Below are 20457 nucleotides of genomic sequence, written 5' to 3'. Positions count from 1 at the left end.
GACAGACACTCTGGTTTGTATTTCCATTATAACTTGCTCTCAATGTGCACACCTGGCATCGGGAATTCGGTGTCACTCACTACCTACGCTCTTTGAGCTTTGATTATTTCTCGAACCCTAATTTCAAGAGAGGATAAGACTATTTAGGCAGCTTATAAAACTGTTTCAAGAATATGGGCATTGGAAGATTGAAAAATTCCGTGACCTCACAATAAAAAAGTTATCGTATCATGCCTCGTTGGCTATTGTGCTGCTCGTGCTGTCCTGCTGAATGACATACAATTTGTTCTCAATTTCAATGCGACAATTTGGTCTTAACATGCGTGAGAGTCATGGTCATTCTGTCCCTCCTTGTTTGTAAGTTCATCTTTAATGTCTGTTTGGTGAAGGAGAGGACTCTTCTCAATACTCGCACTTTTCCTATACGTATCCTGGTTGGCATCCTCGTCAACGTTACTAGAGGCTGGAATAGAGGCATAAGGATGCGAAATGTTTTCCCGATGAGGATGGGCTCTGCCCGTTTGAATAGCGCCGTTGTCAGTCTCGCGATCAGCGGCAGAAAGAGCGAAATCACCAGAGTCAAAGTATGTCCGTTCCTGCCGTTTGACAGTTAGCGTGCGTCATAAGAAACTGTATTCTATAGGTACCTTGCCTTTTGAGCCAGTAAGCCTCCACACGGCAGCTTTCCGTACTTTTTGAGGATACGGTTCTCGGATTTAGACAATGGCTAAGAGGATTATTAGCATCGTTGGTTTCAGGAAGGGCGGGACCTACTTCGGAATCTGGTCCTCCTGACTGCATTCTGAGAGATTAGTCCTGTGTTTTCATATGATTTTCCAAGCTTGCGATGGGAACTGCGTCTGAACAGGGATACTAAGATTCTCAAGCCAAATGTTCATGACGTTATTTGTCGCGTGATCCAATGGCGATTAGTCAGCTAGATCCGTCCACGGGTGGGCAACGGGAAAATTGTACAGAATCAAGTTGTCATTACGAGACAGGAATATTGCTATTCCGGAGATATTCACAATACAATGAATGAATTGTTACGTGATGGCGCATTGGGGTGTTGAACTAAAGAGGCAAAACTAACCGCATCCAGTAATTCGCATCTCCGCCGTTTACACTCCATATTAGCGTTCCGCCAAGCACATAAATGGGCCCGAACCCCGGGCCCAAAGCCCAACCAGCAGTAGGCTGTGGGCCTAACCTTCGGAGCCCAATCCAACCCACAGCCCATTCGTGGGTTTGGAGTCAAGATTGATCAATATACCAATGACGTGGACTTGAAGGACGAGGCAAATGTGAAGCTATGGGAAGCCATTGGAGGTACTTACTTTCATCTATATGCCCTCTGCAATTATCACGGCGCTCGTTTTGATGAATAACGCGTGATGAATATAGATCACATCTCACTCGTCACCAAATTTCTTGCGGGCGGTGGCCCGACCGACTACGGGGCGGGGGGAAAGCCTCTTCTCTTCTGTGGCGCTGAAGCAGGCGTACATCAACCTTGGGACACCTCTATCGTGAAGGATCATGAAGGGAAAAACGTTGTCACTGATAGAGATCCTAAAACTAAGATGCCGACCAAGTACTTGAACCTTGGACTAGCCTTTATGGGTGTATCCAGAAATCCAAACGCCAATGCCTTCTGGATGAGCAAATTCGACGGCTACGATCTTGATTACGACGACGATACATCACTATGTGCAGAGAACCCTAAAGATGGAAGGCTACGTTACGCCAAAGTTGCTAAGGTACCAAGTGCATGGCCAGCAATCTACACGGACGATGCAGAGTTTACATTTTCTACCAAATGTAAAAGTTGGAGTAGCTCCGAAACAGCCGGTATTGCTAGACTTGGATCCGGGTCAGGTAATATAAGTCAGAAGAGCATATGAAAGCCTGCTCTTTTTGCTCAGCTGCAGCACTTTCGGCACTCCTTTATAGTCATTCAATTTCGAGGCCGGTAGCAGAGGCCGTCTCCCCAGTCTCAGTCTTCAACCGTTTCGCGGCTGCTCCTACTCTCTTAGCGGCCATTTATTCGCTATACCAAGATGAGACTACCCCCTCTGGCAACTGCCATTCCACTGGCAGTCGTCTGGGCTTCCTTGGCTTCTGTGATAAATGCCAATAAAGCGGCCAACGCCCTCCTAGCATCTATTTCTGTCAGCACGGTCTCTGGAACTGCCCCCGGCAGACCGACAGAACTAGTAAGTGCACAAGAGGCTATCCTTGCAGGGGACTACACCAAGCGACTACATTACCAGGGCAGAGATGTCTGCCCTGTGGGTTGCAGCAACGCAGGTATCGATACCAGCTCCTGGTTTGTATATGGTAGCCTCAACCGTCTTGATAGAGCGTGTGATAGGCCCATGCTTTTGGACTTTGCACTGGCCAACCCTATCGACACACAGAAGTCGCATGTCGCCATTTCCGCGTGTACCGCGGACTATGAAAACTTCTCAAGCTTTGTGCCAAGTTCTGATTCTGCTACCAGCTGCGCCAGCAAAGTGGCAGAGCAAGCCGAAGTGACATTTCCCTTGCTGCTAAAGTCCTCAGGTGCTTCTTCTTCACAGCACGTGGCTGACGTCACCTCTGCCCTGGAGCAACTGCAGGCATTTGCAATACTGTCCAACTCAGGCTGCAACGAGACCATCAAGTATTTCTATTCTGGTGATGTGATTGTGGGTGTTTACGCTGGCTCAGGACTTGCTGGGCAGGGTGTGCTCAGCACAGTTCTTGAAAAGCTTAGCACACGAATCAAAGATGACGGAAGCGTTGCGGAAAGTTGGTCGGTTGAGATGTGCAGCAATTCCTCGGCCAGATACTCGTTGAGTGTACTAGTCAATACCAAGGGTAAATTTGGTGCTGTCCAGCGTGGATTGCAGGCCTCCAAGAATGGCACCTGTTTTTCCACAGAGACTGAAATTGCTGCCTCGGACTGGGAAACAGTGACCTATCTTGCTGCTTCTGCAAGTAGCATCACAAGCACAGCCAACCCGAACAAGCTTACTTCGTATCGTGCTACTGCGTGCCGGACTATTCAAGTAGTATCCGGAGACTCGTGTGCCTCACTGGCAACCCAGTGCGGTATCACAGCGGCACAGTTCACGAAATACAACTCTGACCCAAGTTTATGCTCGGGCTTGACTCCGGGTAAACATGTTTGCTGCAGCCCCGGTACTCTTCCAGACTTCACACCAAAGCCCAGCGCGGATGGCTATTGCTATTCAAATCTCGTAAAGTCAGGGGACTCATGCGCATCACTTGCAGCAGCCAACGACCTCACCAATGCCAAAATCGAGTCTTTCAACAAAATGACGTGGGGGTGGAATGGCTGTGAGAAGCCTTTTGCTAAATACAAAATTTGCCTCAGCACTGGCTATCCACCCATGCCAGCCACCATTCCAAATGCTGTCTGTGGGCCGCAGGTCAATGATACAGTAAAGGCACCCCCAGAGACGGACTTGAGCACCTTAAACGAGTGCCCATTGAACGCATGTTGCAATATCTGGGGACAATGTGGAACTACGGGAGACTTTTGCACGCCTTCAAACTCGTCCACTGGAGCTCCAGGAACGGCTGCTCCGGGCAAGAACGGGTGCATCTCCAACTGTGGGACCAACATTGTGACTTCCAGCGCTCCCGGCAAAACTTACAATGTTTCATATCACGATCTAGGCGGCCGCCCTCCGCGCCCCCCTTTCGGCGAGTATAACAGCAAAGACTCAAGGATACCTGCCAACTTCTCCTGTGAAAGAGTCGTACAATTGGCGATGGAGATGGGTCATTCGACGATCGTCCAATTGCTCATCGATGCCGGCGCAGATACTTCTCTTCCTCATCCGCTCTAGCCCATACCTGTCTGGCCTGTGCCGGGTCATATATGTCTGCCTGTGCCGAGAGCTGTTTACGTCGAGGTGATAGCTAGCTTGGAGGAAGTGGTAGCGGAAAGAAGGAAGGGCAGAGATTAGATTCTTTCAAACTGATGTAGCATACTGTGAACTCAGCGACAATTATATACTTCAGCCGGTGTCACTACCATCTTGTATGGCATTTCGGCGTCCTTGGTCTTTCAAAGTGAGGTTTAACGATTCTGCTATCATATGCAAACGCTCGAAGAGTATAGAAGGCAAATTATTTCAATCATAGCAATAAAATGGACGCAATAGAATACTGATATTGGCGAATCTGAGATCAGCGTTATTTTATTCTGCTTTTATTACCTTATTTGTCTTCATATCTCATCATGGAGAGAACTTAGCATAGACATACCAAAAAGAACTAGCAGGCATCTAGAATTCCTTGTTTGGTTGTATTTCTTCTAAATCGATAGACATAAGCTCATCTATAGTGGCCATGAAGAGACATTCCGCTTCACAAATCCACTTTACAATTCGAATGCTTTTGTACCGAGTTCTGCCTTCGTTCTCATATGGAACCAAATCTGAAATTACTGACGGCAGGTGTTGCAAGTGAAGTGCCAGGACATGGTTTTCAATTCAAATCATGTTTCTTAATTCAAAAGACGGGGGGAAAAACTCAAGGAAACACCTCGTTCGGTGTTGACGGTCGTTTAATGAATACCGGTATACCGATTCTTCTCTAGGCCGAAGACAATCACTCATTGATGGCCTCTTGCCTTCTGTACAATTTATCGTACATATTTGGAAGCCATTCTTTAACGGCGCAAAGCATCTCGGATAGGGGAGTCACCGCGGCGGAAGGAGGCTAAGTATAAGTTAGCTCAGTCATTATTGGATCTTCAAGATAGGCAGGCTCGGGGAAAAGCGGATAGTCGGGTCATTGTTGAGGAGCCTGCAAAGCTCGTTGCTGAAAAAATTACAGCAAGTAGCCTCTGCCCAAGCTCAATGGAGCTTATCTCACAGTGACCCGAAGCTCCAACTTCGCCAAAAGTCTCTCCAAAAGCTGAACCAAATGAGATATAGATATGAATGAACGTACCATCAGCCTCTTCCCAGGCACGTCCGGCACCGAAGCCGAGACCAACCCACGCGGGCCAAGCTCTGCGCTTGAAGAGGAGGACCGAGAAGACAACACCGAAAGACAGACCGAGGGAGGACTTGATGAGCACAGAGGAGATGGCGCGGTCCCACTAATTATATGACGTTGACGGTTAGCCAGCGGGTTCTCCCATTTTTGCTCCCAGACCGAGACAATCGTCATATATATCAATGGCGTAATGATTTATTGCAAATTCTCCCATTTCAGGATCCAGCTAGCTCATACCTTCTCGTTAAGCAAAGCCTCGCTGACGGGCTTGGTGGCGCGCGCGATCGGTCCGGATTCACTGGATTCAGCCATTGCGATAAATCTACCGGAGCAGAAGTAAGTATCAATTGAGTCGGAGCTATTTCCGAGGGCAAAACACAAACCAGTTGCAATAATGTGGAATTATAGAGGTGAATGGAGCGTGTGGAGTGCAAGGAGTTTGGGAGGTTCAGCGGACCGAGTCGATTCGGCCAAAGGCGGTCGGAGCAATCCGCGGTTTTTCTTCTTGGGTCACTTTTTTTTTCCCTCGACAGATAACCATCCACTCGCTCGAATAATTTGCTTTTTTCGAGATGCCGTTGATTGCGGAGGTAAGTCAAATGTTATATTGGAATACTGCATGTCTTTTTCCGTGATCTAATGTGTTGCGCTTCTACAGCGTTCGCGCTCATCGCAAGAGGCGCTCCTCCGCCTTGAGAAGGGCACCGCCAGTCCAACAACCCAGATTCACGAAGCGGCTCAGATTATCGGTGTGGACTTGAAGCTATGTGAAAGTCACCCGGAAGTTCACCGCGATGTTCGGATTCAAACAAACGCTACACCGAAGGAGGAATGGGTTCTACGATGGCTATTGAAGAGACTGAGAAGTGGGAAGAACTACAGAGTGGATGGGGCTTCGTTCCTTTTATTACGACAGCTCATCGACCTTATTTCGCCGAAGAACCTCGCTGCTATTCTTAAAGACCAGAAATTCTTATCGATCCTATGTGACACCCTCGAAGATTTGGAGGCCGACATCTTTTCTGGTCTGGGTAATTCAACCCTAAGCTCTGACTCGGAGTCCAGTAACACACTGTCTGGATCCCCGACACGCGATGATCGCCGAGGAAACCAAGGGAAAAAGCGCAAGAGAATGACAACTGAGAATGATGCAGACGCCATGGACGTGGACGTGGACGAACAACGTCAGAACCCCGCAGCATGCTTCCTCGCCTTCATCCGCGCATTGGATTGTCTACACGGATTTGTGACACTTGCGCATCGCACACTAGGCACTGATGGGGTGGCAAACTCTCATTTGAAGCTTGCGCTGAGAGGCGAGCCCGAGGCCGTCGCTATGCTGCTAGGCCGCGCATTTCGGGTAGCCGCCGTAGCCGCCAAGCAGTTCTCGCATGAGGGGAAAACAACCGATCTCCAGCACTTGCTATACGTGTTTCCCTCGGCTGTAGAGCTGTGGGAATCGAGGTCTTACCGTGAAGATGATATGGACAACAAGTCTAGCAATGAGTTTTTCGCGAGACATTGCTTCGCCCACGCGCTTAGGCTCCAGATCTGCCTCCGATCCACCAAACTTGACACCGACGAGCGGGCCACTCTCTTGAATGCGATTGAACGCATTATTGCCCTTCATGTCTTACTTCCCGCTCGTGCAGCATTCTTTGAGCGTGGAAGCTCTGGCATCGATTATTCTCAAGATGAGCCCGACTGGAGCTCGGTCAAACCAGTGACTGATACCTTCAGGCCAATCATTCGCGAGTTTGCGGTGGCCAAGGAAAACAAAGCAAGCAATGAAGCTTGTATGCATCCCTGGCGATCAGTGGAGCTTCTTCCTGAGCTTTTTGACAACGCCGTGCGTGCGGTTCCTAGAGATGTGTTTCGGAGACAGACACATGAAGCTCCGTGGTTGGAGACTTTGTTCGTTGCTGTTGCAGAGCTAGCGTTCTCTACCGCAAAGGAGGAAGACTTTGCCACCTTTTCTTCCAAGTTTATCTCGGTATTGGAGCACCTCCTCCAGGTAGCTCTCGACCGAAAGGTCGGTCTTTCTCTTCACACCATTCTGGCGCATGCCAATTATACTGGTCTGTTCGAACTAGGCCTTGAGAAGGTTCAGTGGAATGTGACCGCTCTGTTTATCAGCCTCGGGGTTGATATTTTCCTGCCAAACTCCGGTTTGCGTGATTCGCGTAAGCTTCTTGACGCACTGCTCGACAAGGTTCTATTGCAGTGGCGCGAAAGTGGCTCTCGGAAACGAAGGGACTACGATATAATCAAGAGCAAGGTTGTGCTGCCGTTGTTACGAGGTTTCGCTGCCGCAAGAGACCTGTCCAGCTTCATGGAATTGTGGCACAACCAACTTGTTATTGTGGAGGAGGCTCGCCAAGATAACAGCAATTTGAGTCTGTTCTCGGTGTGGGAAGATGATGAGTTGGCGGACGCTTACTCGGAGCTGATGCGAACTTCCCTCACTGAAACGCATATTGCTGCCCAGATGCATACCGCTGCCAGTGAGACACGAGCTGAAAATGGCAAGGTTGCTGAAACCCCTCAATCTTATGCCAAACTGGTCATTGTCGAGGCAAGCTTCCGTGGCCGAGTCTCGACATTCCCAGAGTCGGAAAAGACCTTGACATCTCTCCTGGAAACTCTAACCTCTACTCTATCGTCGAAGCAGGCTCTGCATTGGCGATGGCGTCTGTGGCGGTTGGTTCGGAATTTCCTAGACAACACACTGCAGTCAGCCGATAATAGCATGGCAAGTGCTATCATATCATTGGTAGAAGTCGCTGCCAAGACTGTTCATCGCAACCACAAGGATCTAGCCAAAGTCCAACTCGCTCCTCTGGAGTCGTGGGAGGCTTACCGGTTTTTACTTGCTGCAACCAAGGCACATGCTAGTGATGAGCAGCTAGGTTCATTCGTTAAAGCCACCAAGGATGTCACCGACCTCATCACCTCCATCTCAACCAAGGATGCCAAGAAGTCGATGAAGGCACCCTGGAATGGCTGCACAGATACTGTGGATTCCCAAACAACCCTTGGCCTAGCTTACTTCCTGGCCCTCGTCAGAGTTCCGGAAGTCTGGGCTCTTATCTCTTCTGATGATCGATCCCGTCTGTTCCGTCATATTCTGTCCTTGGCAGCCGCTCAATATCATTCGTCGTCGTTGCCCTTGGAGGCTGTATCAGAAGAAGCAAGATTCCTCCAGGCGTGGGCGAGCGTGGTCTGCCACGAATATATGCTCAACGCTCCCTTCATTGTCTCTGATCTTTCCCTTCTCCTCAACGAGGGCATCGAGCAAGACTCATCCAATCGCAAACTGCTTGTCGAGAGCTTGCAGAGGGTCCCGGCCCCGCTGATCACTCGGGGGCTGAGAACCACCATTTTGAACAAGTTGCAAAATGTTCTACTTGAACAGGACAGTTCTCCCGATGTCACAATTGGGATTATTACGATGATGGCGAAACTGGCTGCCATGCCTAAGTGTGATGCCACACTGACCAGTGACTGGGACCCCATCTGGACTGCTGCTCGAGCGGTCCCATTGGAGGGTACCGACCTCGACCTCCAGATCATGAAAGCATTCCGAAGCCTGCACCGCGCGATATCGGCCAAGCTCCTGGTTTCATCGGAGGATGAGCGGAACAAGATGTTCAAAAAACTCTTTACCCGGGCATCGAAGCAAACCGCTAAAATGAAGCAGGTGGATCGTGACTCCATGGCCTGTTACCTTTTGAGGTTGACTTTGTCAGAGCTCTGGGTCCACCGCAAGCAGCTGCAGACAGCCTTCTCGGAGAAGGACCTTGCCGCTTGTCGCCAGAAAGTGTTCGACTTCGTGTTGGCTGACATGAAATATGTCAAAGACCAGTGCAGGAAGCAGAAGATGGAGGAGACAATTACCATTATCAAGACCATCGATGCTCTAGAGGATTTCGAAGATCTAGCCACCAACAACGTCGAAGTGGAGAAGTTCCTGACCAAGATTGACAATTACATGGAAATGTCCGTTGATTCGGAACCGTCTCGGTTGATCCGACGACGTCTTCTTGCCAGCAAGGGGCCCGAAGAGAGCATCGCTCAGCCAGTCCTGCAATGCGCCGAGACTCTTGCCCTTCAGTCTCTCTATGCTGAGGATCAACAACTCTTCATCCGGACCACCACTGAACGCTTCCGTTCCATGACCGTGGGAAAAATCACTCAAACAATCTGCGAAGTCCGCGGACTTGGCTTGACTGGGGAAAACGCCGGCTACAGACTTCTTGTGCTCTACCTCGCCGTCTCCTCGCTCCCTCCCGTCGAAGACAAAGAAAGCGCCACAGCACGCGAGATCTCCCTCCTCTGCACGTCCCTCGCCGAAGCCATCGTCCAAAGCACAAGCATCGACCAATTCTGCTTCGCCTCCGAATGTCTGGACCTCCTCCTCCGCAGCCACACCCGCAGTCTCACCCAATGCAATATCGACAGCATCCTCAGCGCGATCGCAAGCGCCTCCTCCAAAATCGGCCCCCAGATCTCCCCCGCCTACGCACCAACCGTCTACACCCGCCTGTGCCGACTAATGGGTGTCGTACTCAGTCTGCAACGCCTCAAGATCGGCGGCCGCTTCCACCTAGTGGTAAACGCCATGCAGCGCCTACTGGGCTGTCTATTCGCGCGGTCCCGCAAACGCGGCCGCTCCCGCTTCCAGCCCACCCTCTCACAGCCTTTCTGGCTCGCCCCGCTCGACGCCTCGCACGCTACCTACTACACTCGTCTGCTGACCTCGCTGTGCGACCCTACCGTGTCGGCGGTTCTCCGTCCCCAGCCTGGTGCATCCCGCGAGGCCCTGACTGATCAGACGAAGAAGCCGAAGCGTATTGCCGGTCAGTACTTGCAGTATGTTGTTATGGAGTATGCGCAGTGCTCGCTGCGTGGGTCGCTGTCCCCGGAGGTCAAGGCTGCTATCTTGCCTGGTCTGTATGCGGCTCTGGATGTCATGTCGCGTGAGTCTTTGCGTGCGCTTAACGCTGCGCTGGATGTCTCTGGCCGTGCGGTGTTCAAGTCGCTCTATGATGACTATGTGAAGTTCGGAAAGTGGAATAAGGGTTGATTGGGTTTTGTGGGTAACTGTCCTTTATTTGTACACTATCTTTTGCTTCAGAATTATGATATCCCCCAATGCATTGATGATCATCATATTAATTTCAAAGTAAGATGATTGCAAAATGCAAACAAAATAATCTCCCAGTTAGGGTTTTTAGGGTAACCAAAGTGGCCCGGGTGGGTGACTCTGACTTCTACGCCAATACATACATGCATACCCTGTCTGGTTCTAGGTGAGTTACATGTCGAAAGCAAGGATGTACAAATCACTACAAATGGCAATGCGGAAAACGATAACTGGAATAGTGGGAATATTCAACCCAACAGATTACATTCAAACAAGTAATCTATTACTGTGGCCGTCTAGAGCAGAGATTCTAGATAGGGTATCATAGGAGATCATAAATCATGCAGATCAAAAACGGCGCGGGGAGAAAAGTGGAGAGAAAGAAGAAAGTAAGAAATCATCAAGCCGTAGATCATCTAGATCATGGAGGTCTCCAGAGTGCGCGGACTCAAGCAGGGCACAGACACATTGTCTAATACCGGGATCCGCGAAGTCTGAGACGTAGCAGAATTTGTGTGGGGAGCATGGCGCGAGGGTTGGGTCTGCCTGTCAGCCGTGTTGGCAATGGGGTGCTCGGGGATAGGCACGTCCAGAGAAAGACCGTTGTGGCCGCTGTGTGTGAGACAGCCGACACAACTGCAGTCGCTGCCGCATTGGCAGCTGCCCGTCATATCAGAACAGGCGCTTGGTAGCCCGACTGGGTATTCCAGGGTGTAATACTCTGAAGGATGCATCAACTGCTGGTTAATATGGTGGCTTGCCGACAAAGGAGAGGAGTAACCACTGGGTAGGGTGGAATTTGGATCCGAGTAGCTATCAAATGGCATCGGCTGGAAGCCGTGGTCCATTGAAGGAGTGCTTTGCATGAAGTAAGGGAATGGGGTCGAAGGTGTGCCTCCCTGGTAAGGTGAGGATTTGTAAGGGTTGATGACTTCCGAATTCTTGTCATCGCCGTTAGAGGTTATCATGGCACCCATCTCTTGGACATGTTTCCGAGTTGTGGTATTGAACGGATGAGCAGCGCAGCCAAGACACTGGCAATCTTCTCCACAGCTACACTCGTGACAAGAGTCACCGCTTAGTGGAGCATTGCAGGAAGGCTCAAGATTGTTCAGCATATACGGACCCATAGATGGCTGCGTGATTCCAAGCCCGTTCATCGGATTGGAGTACGCCAGGGACGGCGGCGAGGTCACACCGACGGACATCCCCATTTGGGCCATTTGAGGCTGAGAGTGTGGCAACAGCATTCCCATGTACCCATTATGAAGGCTTGGATGTTGGGGATGTGCTTGCTGCATGATGGAATGCATGTAGTCTCCTTGTGTGGGAATCGAGTTATTCGGCCATGGGGACATTTGGGGCATGGGGAATTGCATGTAACTCTGATCATCCCAAGCAATAGGTTGTTGGAATTGCTGCTGGTCGGCCTCTGGGTACACAACAGGATTTGTCGTGGGAGGGCGAGACCCCCCGCAGCAAGATCCACCATTCTGGGCCGGAGCAGCAGCCGCAGTAGGAGCTGGGGTCGGGGAGGGTGTCTTCGGCTTTTGATTTTGAGAGCAGCAGCTTGATACTTGGGGAGACTGCGAGTCTTTCCTGGTAGTTTCTGTGGGCGATGGCTTCTTTTGGTTTTGTGTGGACGCAGTGGGAGATATATGTGAACCATCTAACCCAAGCTGCGAAGAGAATTCTGAAACCATGTTCGACGTTCCCTCCTCGAGTTTGACCTTGTCTGTCATATTTTCTAATGCCCGCGCTATGTTTTCAGGTGCTGCTTGCATGGTACTCTGTCTTCTTCCAGACTTTTGAACCTTGCCTGGAGCTGGTGACGATGTAGAAACCATGGAGGGCGGGGGAGACTGAGTTGACTCATTGGCATCCATAGGGACTTTATAGAGCGGACGACATAAGCATGATGAGCCTAGGGCAAGTCAGTACAACACAAAGACATGTGTGGTGACAAACATATACCTTTCGGGATGCGGACCATCACGGCATATGTCTTCTGGCAGCTGCAAGTTCCTTTCGGGTGGGGACATTTTGCAAGAGGACGCCCGGCTTTAGGTACCTTCATCATGAGTCTATCGAAGTGCTGGCATTTTGACGATCGGTGACCTCGAATGCATGGTTCACTGGTGTAACTCTTTAGCCCGGTTTCATTGACAATATACGATATACTTCCTACCAGGACCACTTGGCACCTTCTTCATCGAGAGGCATGTTGGCGAAGAGATATGTATTATTCCGTCGAATTCAAGGTAAGATGCAAGATTGATTCGTAATAGCGCAACCGTGAGTCGCAGAACCCCAAACGGCTAGTCGATACCCCGCGCATGCAATCGCCCGTTTCCGCTAGGACCGTCAGACGCCTCGTATTTTGCGATGAACTAAGCCATATGTATGCCCGTATTGTCAAAATGTCGTTTGCGAGAGCAGATCAAAGTCGAAGGTGGAGTCGAGACGGAGCCAAGTGGAGGTTTGAATTTGTTCAACGTTGGAGGCGGGAGAGACCGGGCTGATGTGATCACAACACCAACACCATAAGATATGGAATAAGCACTAAGATACCGAGTTCATATGATCCGAATAGTCCATAGATCACAGCAAGTTCAGACTATTCACAAGCAAAGACAGGAAAAAAGGCGGAAAAAAGGTGCGGGGAGGACTGTACCTGGCCATTATTAGGTAAGGCAATACCTGCCTGTTCGGGCTTGGCGCGTCGGAATTGTTTCGATGACGGCACTCGGGACACTTTTGGACTTTGGCGACATTTGGAAAGCTTCAAACCACCACAATGCCACCCAAAGGCGCCGATGGCCCTCCGGAGCAGTCCAGTGCCAGTCCATTCTTTACAGTTCCCGCCCCTATCAAGCGCCTCTTCGACAAGTTCCCGTTGACTACCTATCCCGCCAACGAGATCCCTCAACGCCTTCGACCTCACGACAATGTCAACCAGCTGTACGTGTTCGCTGACGCATCTGGTGTACGGCATGGCCGGCCATCATTCAATCCTCAATGTCTCAAATGGCAGGTTCGTGCCGTCTATTCCCGCATACAAGGTAGCCGTCCCCATCGGAAGCATACTGATCGGCCTTGCTCCAGGCATACTTGAAATTCGTCGGAATTGACTTTGAGATCACATCGTCCAACAACCATGCATCGCCGAATGGCTCCCTGCCATTCCTCCTGCCCTCTCTGCCTGCAGACTCCTCAAACCCGATCCCTTCACACAAGATCCAAAAGTGGGCCATTGAACAAGTTCACTGCGAGGAAGAACAACAATTGAACCTACGGTTCGAGGTTTATGCCTCGCTTTTGGATAACCGGATACGCAGCGCTTGGGTAGGCCAATGATTCCATCAGAAACAAACACTACACTCGAAGGAACTGACCGACACGTCTAGTTATACATGCTTTACCTAGACAGTGAGAACTTCGACGCCGTCGCACGCCGACTCTACGTGAATCCCACAACCTCAAACTCGCTCGTACGCGCTGCTCTAGGCCACCAGCTTCAACAGGCCGCCCGGGATGAGCTCCTCAAAACATCGCGCTACATCGACGCCGCTGCCCTAGAAGGCGATGCGGGTAGCGCATTCGAGGCGCTATCCACCCTGCTCGGCGAAGACGAGCACTTCTTCGGCCGGCCAAACCCAGGCCTCTTCGATGCCAGCGTCTTCGCCTACACGCAATTGATCCTGGATGATACCCTGGGCTGGAAACGGAACCGGCTGGGACAACTGCTCAAAGAACATCCCAATCTTGTACAACACCGCGACAGACTACTGAAATTCTTCTAAATGTATAACAGCAACCCATGGCGTTGGATTCGGCCTCATTGTTTATTTAGATAGCATAATATCTCTTCTGATGTACCTCTCTGTCTCAACCTCCCTTAACAAAACAAACCCCAAACCAAACCCTAACCCCAACCCACTTCTTCGCCCTCGCCCCCAAAACATCCCCCAATTCCTCATCAACCCCCCTGACAACTACCCCATCCGCACCCGCACCAACAACCTCCTCAACTTCAAACCCAGCCTCCCTAGCTGCATCCAAAACATCCGGAATACCATGACAATAACTCGTAGGCCGAACCTTAACCCCCCTCTCATCCGTAAACCCCGCCTGACTCCGCATCCCCATCTCAGCATGCATATTCGTCACAAGCAAATACGCACCAGATCTCATAATCCCCGCAGCAACGGCAAAAAACCGCTCAAGGGGAATATGTTCCAACACCAGCGTGGATATCACACCCACAGCACCCGGTCCATCCAGTCTAGACGGAAGCTGCGTCTTTAATAGCTCGGGTTGAAGGAGGTCAAGGATACCGAGCTCAATGTCCGTCTTCGTTGCGCTTTTAGCCGCATACTCGCGTGTCGCAGTCCGCGCTACATCTAACATGCCGCGTGAGGCATCCAATCCGATTACGGAGAAGGAAGTGGCTTTGTTGGCTGTGTTTAGCGCGGAGAGGAGCTGGATTGTGTTGCGGCCGGTACCGCAGCCTATATCTACTAGACTGGGCGGAGTTGTCTCTGTCTCTGACTCTGGTAGGCTTTGTTGGAAGCGTTTGCTTACCCGGTCGATGAATTGGGGTAATAGAGAGCGCATCTCGATTGTGTCGAGGCGTTGGAGGAAGTTCCCGTCTGTGTCGTAGACCTGTATCGTGTTAGTTTGGGGCATATGATATAAATGGTGTATGCAGTTGAAATAGTCATATGAAGGGTATTTATTTGTTCCATTGTACCGCTGGGTGTATAGAATGTAACAAATAGGATCTATGTGATGTATGAGAAATATGAAATGGGATATCAGAACTCACCTCTGCCCATTTATCGTATGCTTCTACCGTGTCCATATATTGGGTTTTCTGTGAGTGTTCGGAAGGCTTTGTGCCCAGCAGTTCCTCGATTGTTTGCGCCATTTTGTAAAAAGGTGGTTGTACCGTGGAACGACAATGGAGCTCAGTGGGTTTGCGGGGATATATAGATCTCGTGTTCCACGCTAATTCTTGACTTTCTCCACTTTGAACGGACTTGGGATATACTATATTAGAGTCCGTGCTACATTGACTGATACATGAATGCTGACTCATTTATCAATTTACAAATCTATAAAACTAGGACAAAGTTGGAGAGATATCAAAAATAACACCGAGGATAACCGAGAAGCTTGATACCCCTAAAAGCGAGTCTACCAAGTCTAAAGCTACATTGAGAGATAGGATTCCGAAGAAATATTGATGATCATCAGGAGAGTATGACAGCAGTTTGGTTTAGCCACAGAGAGGAATCGTACACAGTCATGTCACCATTAAAGAGACAAGGAAAATGACAAGGAAACAAAGCCCCAGGAGAGGGCACACTAGATAGGTCGACAAAGTTCCAGGATTGGAGTAAAAAAAAGAATAGCACAGAAGACAGGCCAAAGGAGGTAGACATCAGTCCAGGGAATCGCATAATTGCCGTACCGGACGGAACAAAAGTCAAACGCTCGTGAAGAAAAGGAAAAGAGGTAGGGAGAAGGGAAGATAGAAGGGGTACTCCGTAGAGAGAGGAAGGAAAAAAAACAATCGCCAAATAATCGCAGCGGACATCGCGCATATTTGGTCATCAAGCATTGAGTGAGTCAATCATCACCAATCAAGTCATTCAGTAAACCGTCGCTCCGAACGGAGCCGTCTCCTTCAGGTCCTCCACGAGGTCCTCCACATTATTGAGGTACCTCCCCAGAAGAGCCTGCTTCTCGTCTGTTGTGCGTATATCGCGGTTCGTTTTACTCGCAGCATTTGCCGCGGCGGAGTGCGCACTGCGCGAGAAGGGAGCAGAGGAGAGTTTGCTGGGGCTACGCTGCAGACCTGGCGGGGGAGACATGGGTGCCGGGGTCATGGCCTCGGGCATCAGATAGAAGTAGAGGAACTCGACAAGCTTGAGCTTGACTTCACGGGACGTGGCGCGTTGTTTGAAGAGCGATGTGACAGTGAGGAGACCATCTAGGTCCTCGAATGTGCGTGTGTTTGATGGGCAGTCCAGTAGGGCTGTGACGAGTGTGAGAAGGGTTGCTGATTGCACGGCTGGGCAGTTGATCGGGTCGAGAAGGTCGAGGAGGAGGTTCATGTAGATTTCGCGGGCGAAGAGGGTGCGCGAGCCGCGATGGAGGAGGAGGGCGCCTTGGATTAGATCCAGTGCGCAGACGATCAACATGTCGTTTGTGCCGTTGCTGCCTCGGCCTAGAAGGTGTTCGAGGCAGGATACTAGGCGCATAGCGACTGAAGCATATTGTTAGCGCGCGGACTCTAGTCGCGATAGAACTCTCAAAGACATACTGTTCCATTGAAAGCTTTCTTGCAATTTGGAAAATTCTCGAAAGGCCGGATCATCTCGCAATTCGGACAACATCTTTGGCACGGGCTGGGAATCGGGGGAGCGCGATCTCCGGTCCGAGACGGGCTTAGGTTTCGATAGACATATTTGTGCCAGTAGGCCCTCGACCTGGCGTAATCCTTTACGGATCTTGCTAGGCTCGTATGAGGAGAGGTAATCGAACGAATGGGCTAATAGAGCCTCCATTGATAAATCAGAAGTAAAAAAGTGAGCTATTCAACCCGAAAAAAGAAAAGCAGTGAACATTCTTAAACCAAAGGTCAAAAAAGAAAGTGGAGAAGGTCTGTGTTGTCTGTCTGGTTTGGGTGGATGAGGTCAGTTGGGCCCTTCCAAGGTTTCGTAGTAAATAAAAGGCGGTTGCCCCGGACAACTGGCCAATAACCAAGGAACTCATCACATTAGAGAACTCTTAGCTTGACTTTAGATCGACCCCTGGCGTCAATCAAGTTCGACTTTAATGTTAATTATAGGTGCCCTTGAATATTTACATAGTGTACTCCGTACACCGTATGTTGAATCTCTTTTTTAGATATAGTTTTCCGTTGCTATAGTAAACATTACCTTGTGTATATGCTGTATATAATTATTGAATCCTTTTGTTGGCCCCTACCTCCTTATGACCTATCAAATCATCATATTTCCTCTTGTTAATCAACTTGACATATCTCATTTGTCAAATCTACAACTATCCCTGTCAACGTGTCAGGTGCCTCAGCTCCGATTAGTCATGGACCTCGACATCCCCAGGCCATCATACAGGGCTCTACAACATACAAATATGTACTCCGTGTACATCTTGCATAATGTGTTTTACGATATAGTAACTATAATACCATTTTACACATAAAAACTAATTTGCAAAAATGCTGTTGAAGTCATCTATGTTATATACGGAGTACTCCGTACATATCGCACAGCTCCGGATTTATACGTAGCCCCGGAGCTCCCTAGCTCCCCACGTCTTTCCGCCACCCACCAAACCCCTCCATCTCCCCATCCACAATCATGAATTCAAACCCCTTTCAACCACCGAGTCCTGTTCCTCCTCGGACAAGCTCAGCTAATGCAACAAATGGCAACGGGAGCCCCTCCCACCGAAGCAAGCTGTCGGTGACAGATGAAGAGCCAACGAAAACTACACATCGTCGCAACAAGTCCAGCGTGGACGGCACCAAGTACAAGGATGGAACATGGTCATCGAAGAACGACGAGATCCTCATGGGTCCGTATGACTACGTGGCCGAGCACCCAGGGAAAGATATTCGGCGGCAACTGATCCACGCCTTCAATGCTTGGCTGCAGGTCCCGCCGGCTAGCCTGGCGATCATCACCGAGGTCGTAACGATGCTGCATACATCATCACTGTTGTAAGTTTGAATCCCACCAACGCCTCCCTCATCTTGCCCAGCCCATTTCCTGATGCTGACCGCGTGGGCGCCAGAATCGATGACGTCGAAGACAGCTCCGTCCTCCGCCGCGGAATTCCCGTCGCACACAACATCTTCGGAACAGCGCAGACAATCAACTCCGCAAATTACGTGTACTTCCTCGCGCTGCAAGAAGTCCAGCAGCTCAACAACCCAACCGCAATCGACATCTACGTACAGGAGATGCTGAATCTGCACCGGGGCCAGGGAATGGATCTCTTCTGGCGCGACACGCTGACTTGCCCCACGGAAGACGAGTACCTGGAAATGGTGGGCAACAAGACGGGTGGGCTCTTCCGGCTCGCCGTGAAACTCATGCAGGCGGAAAGTACAACGGGCAAGGACTGCGTTGCCTTGGTCAATGTCATGGGTTTGATTTTCCAGATCTGCGACGATTACCTCAACCTTTCGAATACAGTGTACACAGAGAATAAGGGATTCTGTGAGGATCTCACGGAGGGCAAATTCTCCTTCCCGATTATTCACAGCATTCGCTCGAACCCGTCTAATCGCCAGCTGATTAACATCCTCAAACAAAATACCAAGGATGCGGAGGTTAAGCGCTATGCGGTGCAGTATATGAAGAACACGGGCAGCTTTGCACACACCAGTCGGGTTGTTGCAGATCTACGAGATCAGGCGTTTGCGTTGATTGAGAAGATTGATGCTGCGCCGAAGATCAATGGAGCTGGTGATGGGCAGATGGTGCGTGCTATTGTGGAAAAGATCGTGGAGTCAACACTGTCGGATTCCAATGCGCACTAGTTGTTTATTTGTTCTCTTGGGTCTTTTTTGGTATAATTTCTTATATGCCGTGTCTTTGTTGGATATACCCTGTTCCAGTTATCTTGTTTTCATAAAGTTGGCCATGTAACTATGAGCTTTTACGATGATATGATTTATGTTTATATGCTCCCGGAGTGCAAATCGCTGGGACAACTGTACTTGACAACATCAAAGTAAATGGCAATGTGCATGTTCATGTAAGGGTATAACCGCATCCATGCCACCGTGAGTCGTGTCGAGGCTGAACCCAGACTTGAGGACTGATGTGGATGGTAGATGATCTAGAAACGAGAAACCAAAAGCGCAAAATGTCACGAACATCAAACACAACATGTATCCACAAACACAGCTATGCATCTATGTATATGTCCAAAACACCAAAAATACAAGCTCACATAACAACACAGCAAGCCTTCTCGAGCTTGCGCAGAACCTTGGGCAACATCTTCTTGGCAAACTCCTCGAGCTCGTCCGGCTGTTGTTGTCCTTGTCCTTGTCCATGCTGTTGCTGCTGGTGTCCTTGCTGTTGTCCTTGGTGTCCCTGGTATCCCTGTTGGTGGCCAGGGTACCCAGACGAGCCGCCCTGGTGGCCGGTTGAGGGAGGCATGACAGCCTCACCACCAGTCAGGTTCACGTAGATGCGACCAGCGTTTTCCTCAGTGGCATACTGCAGTCCCAACTCACGACACACCTCCTCGACGCGCGGCTTGATCTTCTGGATATGGTTCGCGGAGTGGTTTCCCTTGCCGACGATACTAGAGAGCGAAGCAGTGTTAGTCGTGTTGAATCTATCGCATAGCGTTCTCCCTAGGTTTTGTTTTGCCACTTACACATGAAGGTGGCTCTGCCCATGCGACTTGGCGTACTTGATCCGTTCTTCCAGGATCTCCTCAGCCTCCTCGACGAACTGTCCGTGCAAATCGATGGTGTCTGCCTCAACACGCCCGCTGGCGTTATTCTCACGGAAGATGAACTCAGACGCTTGTCTGTTGTACTCCTCCATCTTGCGGCCGTGTGCCTTTCCCTCCTCGGAGAGCTGCTTGGCGCCGGCGCCATCGCCGCTCGAGTAGGCGTCCTTGGACTGGTGAGTGTTAGCGGTGATGAAATGACTGAAACTGCGATCGCGATTGCGATTGTAATCGAGCGATTGGGATTGTGGTGGTCACATACCCGGCTGAAACATTGTCCGCGCTTGGAGGCTTCCTGGCGCGCGAGGTCGCGGAGCCGATCGTACTCCGCCTCAGCGTCGGTGCTGTTGTCGTGGTTGAAGGCTGGTGTTGTTAGTGATTGTGACGGCATGGAACAATTGACACATTACATACCCCGAGGGCCCATGTGGGACATTTCGTGCGACATGATTGCGATGATAAGAAGAACGCCTGGGGAAAGGGAAGGGTGTGTACCTTCTTAAGGTGGGGAATACCCGTAAAAATCAGATCGATCGAGTTCCTTGGGTCTTGCAAGGTTTATTCGCCCCGATCGATGGAACCAAGATTTTCGCCCCATTGGGATTCACATTGTGGTTTCTATTACCAGAACCGAGTAGGTATGTAAATGGGAATGAATATATGTTGGAATGAGTATACAACATATTAGCTATAAACCCACGATTCTAGTGGGTTACCTGGGTGTGGATAAACCCTTGGATATGATCTACGTAATTAGTCACAATCATCCAACCCTGGCTCCG

General features: G+C 50.1%; 10 protein-coding genes across 10 annotated transcripts; 4 read left to right on the top strand and 6 right to left on the bottom strand.

The window, feature by feature from the left end:
- Window positions 1-314: 314 nt before the first annotated feature.
- PEX2_060950 (uncharacterized protein) lies at window positions 315-801 on the bottom strand (the record flags this gene model as incomplete). The annotated part of the gene is made up of 2 exons (XM_016743367.1): window positions 315-596; window positions 775-801. 2 exons carry the CDS (start codon window positions 799-801, stop codon window positions 315-317), a joined length of 309 nt encoding a protein of 102 aa, XP_016596089.1.
- Window positions 802-1156: 355 nt separating this feature from the next.
- PEX2_060940 (Peptidoglycan-binding Lysin subgroup) lies at window positions 1157-3860 on the top strand (the record flags this gene model as incomplete). The annotated part of the gene is made up of 4 exons (XM_016743366.1): window positions 1157-1192; window positions 1236-1329; window positions 1405-1760; window positions 2037-3860. 4 exons carry the CDS (start codon window positions 1157-1159, stop codon window positions 3858-3860), a joined length of 2310 nt encoding a protein of 769 aa, XP_016596088.1.
- An 827-nt stretch (window positions 3861-4687) lies between these two features.
- On the bottom strand, window positions 4688-5331 carry PEX2_060930 (MICOS complex subunit MIC10; the record flags this gene model as incomplete). The annotated part of the gene is made up of 3 exons (XM_016743365.1): window positions 4688-4737; window positions 4972-5122; window positions 5257-5331. 3 exons carry the CDS (start codon window positions 5329-5331, stop codon window positions 4688-4690), a joined length of 276 nt encoding a protein of 91 aa, XP_016596087.1.
- Window positions 5332-5591: 260 nt separating this feature from the next.
- Window positions 5592-10105, top strand: PEX2_060920 (ribosome biogenesis protein URB2; the record flags this gene model as incomplete). The annotated part of the gene is made up of 2 exons (XM_016743364.1): window positions 5592-5609; window positions 5678-10105. 2 exons carry the CDS (start codon window positions 5592-5594, stop codon window positions 10103-10105), a joined length of 4446 nt encoding a protein of 1481 aa, XP_016596086.1.
- A 476-nt stretch (window positions 10106-10581) lies between these two features.
- PEX2_060910 (uncharacterized protein) lies at window positions 10582-12051 on the bottom strand (the record flags this gene model as incomplete). Its single annotated transcript, XM_016743363.1, has 1 exon — window positions 10582-12051. One exon carries the CDS (start codon window positions 12049-12051, stop codon window positions 10582-10584), a length of 1470 nt encoding a protein of 489 aa, XP_016596085.1.
- A 911-nt stretch (window positions 12052-12962) lies between these two features.
- On the top strand, window positions 12963-13968 carry PEX2_060900 (putative mitochondrial outer membrane protein (Sam35); the record flags this gene model as incomplete). The annotated part of the gene is made up of 3 exons (XM_016743362.1): window positions 12963-13199; window positions 13271-13510; window positions 13573-13968. The coding sequence occupies 3 exons, from the start codon at window positions 12963-12965 to the stop codon at window positions 13966-13968; spliced, it is 873 nt and encodes a 290-aa protein (XP_016596084.1).
- Window positions 13969-14053: 85 nt separating this feature from the next.
- On the bottom strand, window positions 14054-15095 carry PEX2_060890 (class I SAM-dependent DNA methyltransferase; the record flags this gene model as incomplete). The annotated part of the gene is made up of 2 exons (XM_016743361.1): window positions 14054-14830; window positions 14994-15095. 2 exons carry the CDS (start codon window positions 15093-15095, stop codon window positions 14054-14056), a joined length of 879 nt encoding a protein of 292 aa, XP_016596083.1.
- Window positions 15096-15822: 727 nt separating this feature from the next.
- PEX2_060880 (cell division control protein 14) lies at window positions 15823-16740 on the bottom strand (the record flags this gene model as incomplete). Its single annotated transcript, XM_016743360.1, has 2 exons — window positions 15823-16439; window positions 16497-16740. 2 exons carry the CDS (start codon window positions 16738-16740, stop codon window positions 15823-15825), a joined length of 861 nt encoding a protein of 286 aa, XP_016596082.1.
- An 819-nt stretch (window positions 16741-17559) lies between these two features.
- PEX2_060870 (FPP/GGPP synthase family protein) lies at window positions 17560-18746 on the top strand (the record flags this gene model as incomplete). The annotated part of the gene is made up of 2 exons (XM_016743359.1): window positions 17560-17921; window positions 17996-18746. 2 exons carry the CDS (start codon window positions 17560-17562, stop codon window positions 18744-18746), a joined length of 1113 nt encoding a protein of 370 aa, XP_016596081.1.
- A 412-nt stretch (window positions 18747-19158) lies between these two features.
- Window positions 19159-20111, bottom strand: PEX2_060860 (Smr domain-containing protein; the record flags this gene model as incomplete). Its single annotated transcript, XM_016743358.1, has 4 exons — window positions 19159-19522; window positions 19598-19848; window positions 19938-20038; window positions 20090-20111. The coding sequence occupies 4 exons, from the start codon at window positions 20109-20111 to the stop codon at window positions 19159-19161; spliced, it is 738 nt and encodes a 245-aa protein (XP_016596080.1).
- Window positions 20112-20457: the final 346 nt, after the last annotated feature.

The sequence above is a fragment of the Penicillium expansum genome, assembly GCF_000769745.1.
Source record: "Penicillium expansum strain MD-8 chromosome Unknown contig192, whole genome shotgun sequence".
Taxonomy (NCBI): domain Eukaryota; kingdom Fungi; phylum Ascomycota; class Eurotiomycetes; order Eurotiales; family Aspergillaceae; genus Penicillium; species Penicillium expansum.
The sequence above is the reverse complement of the archived record's forward strand: the minus strand, read 5'-3'. Positions and strand labels throughout refer to the sequence as shown.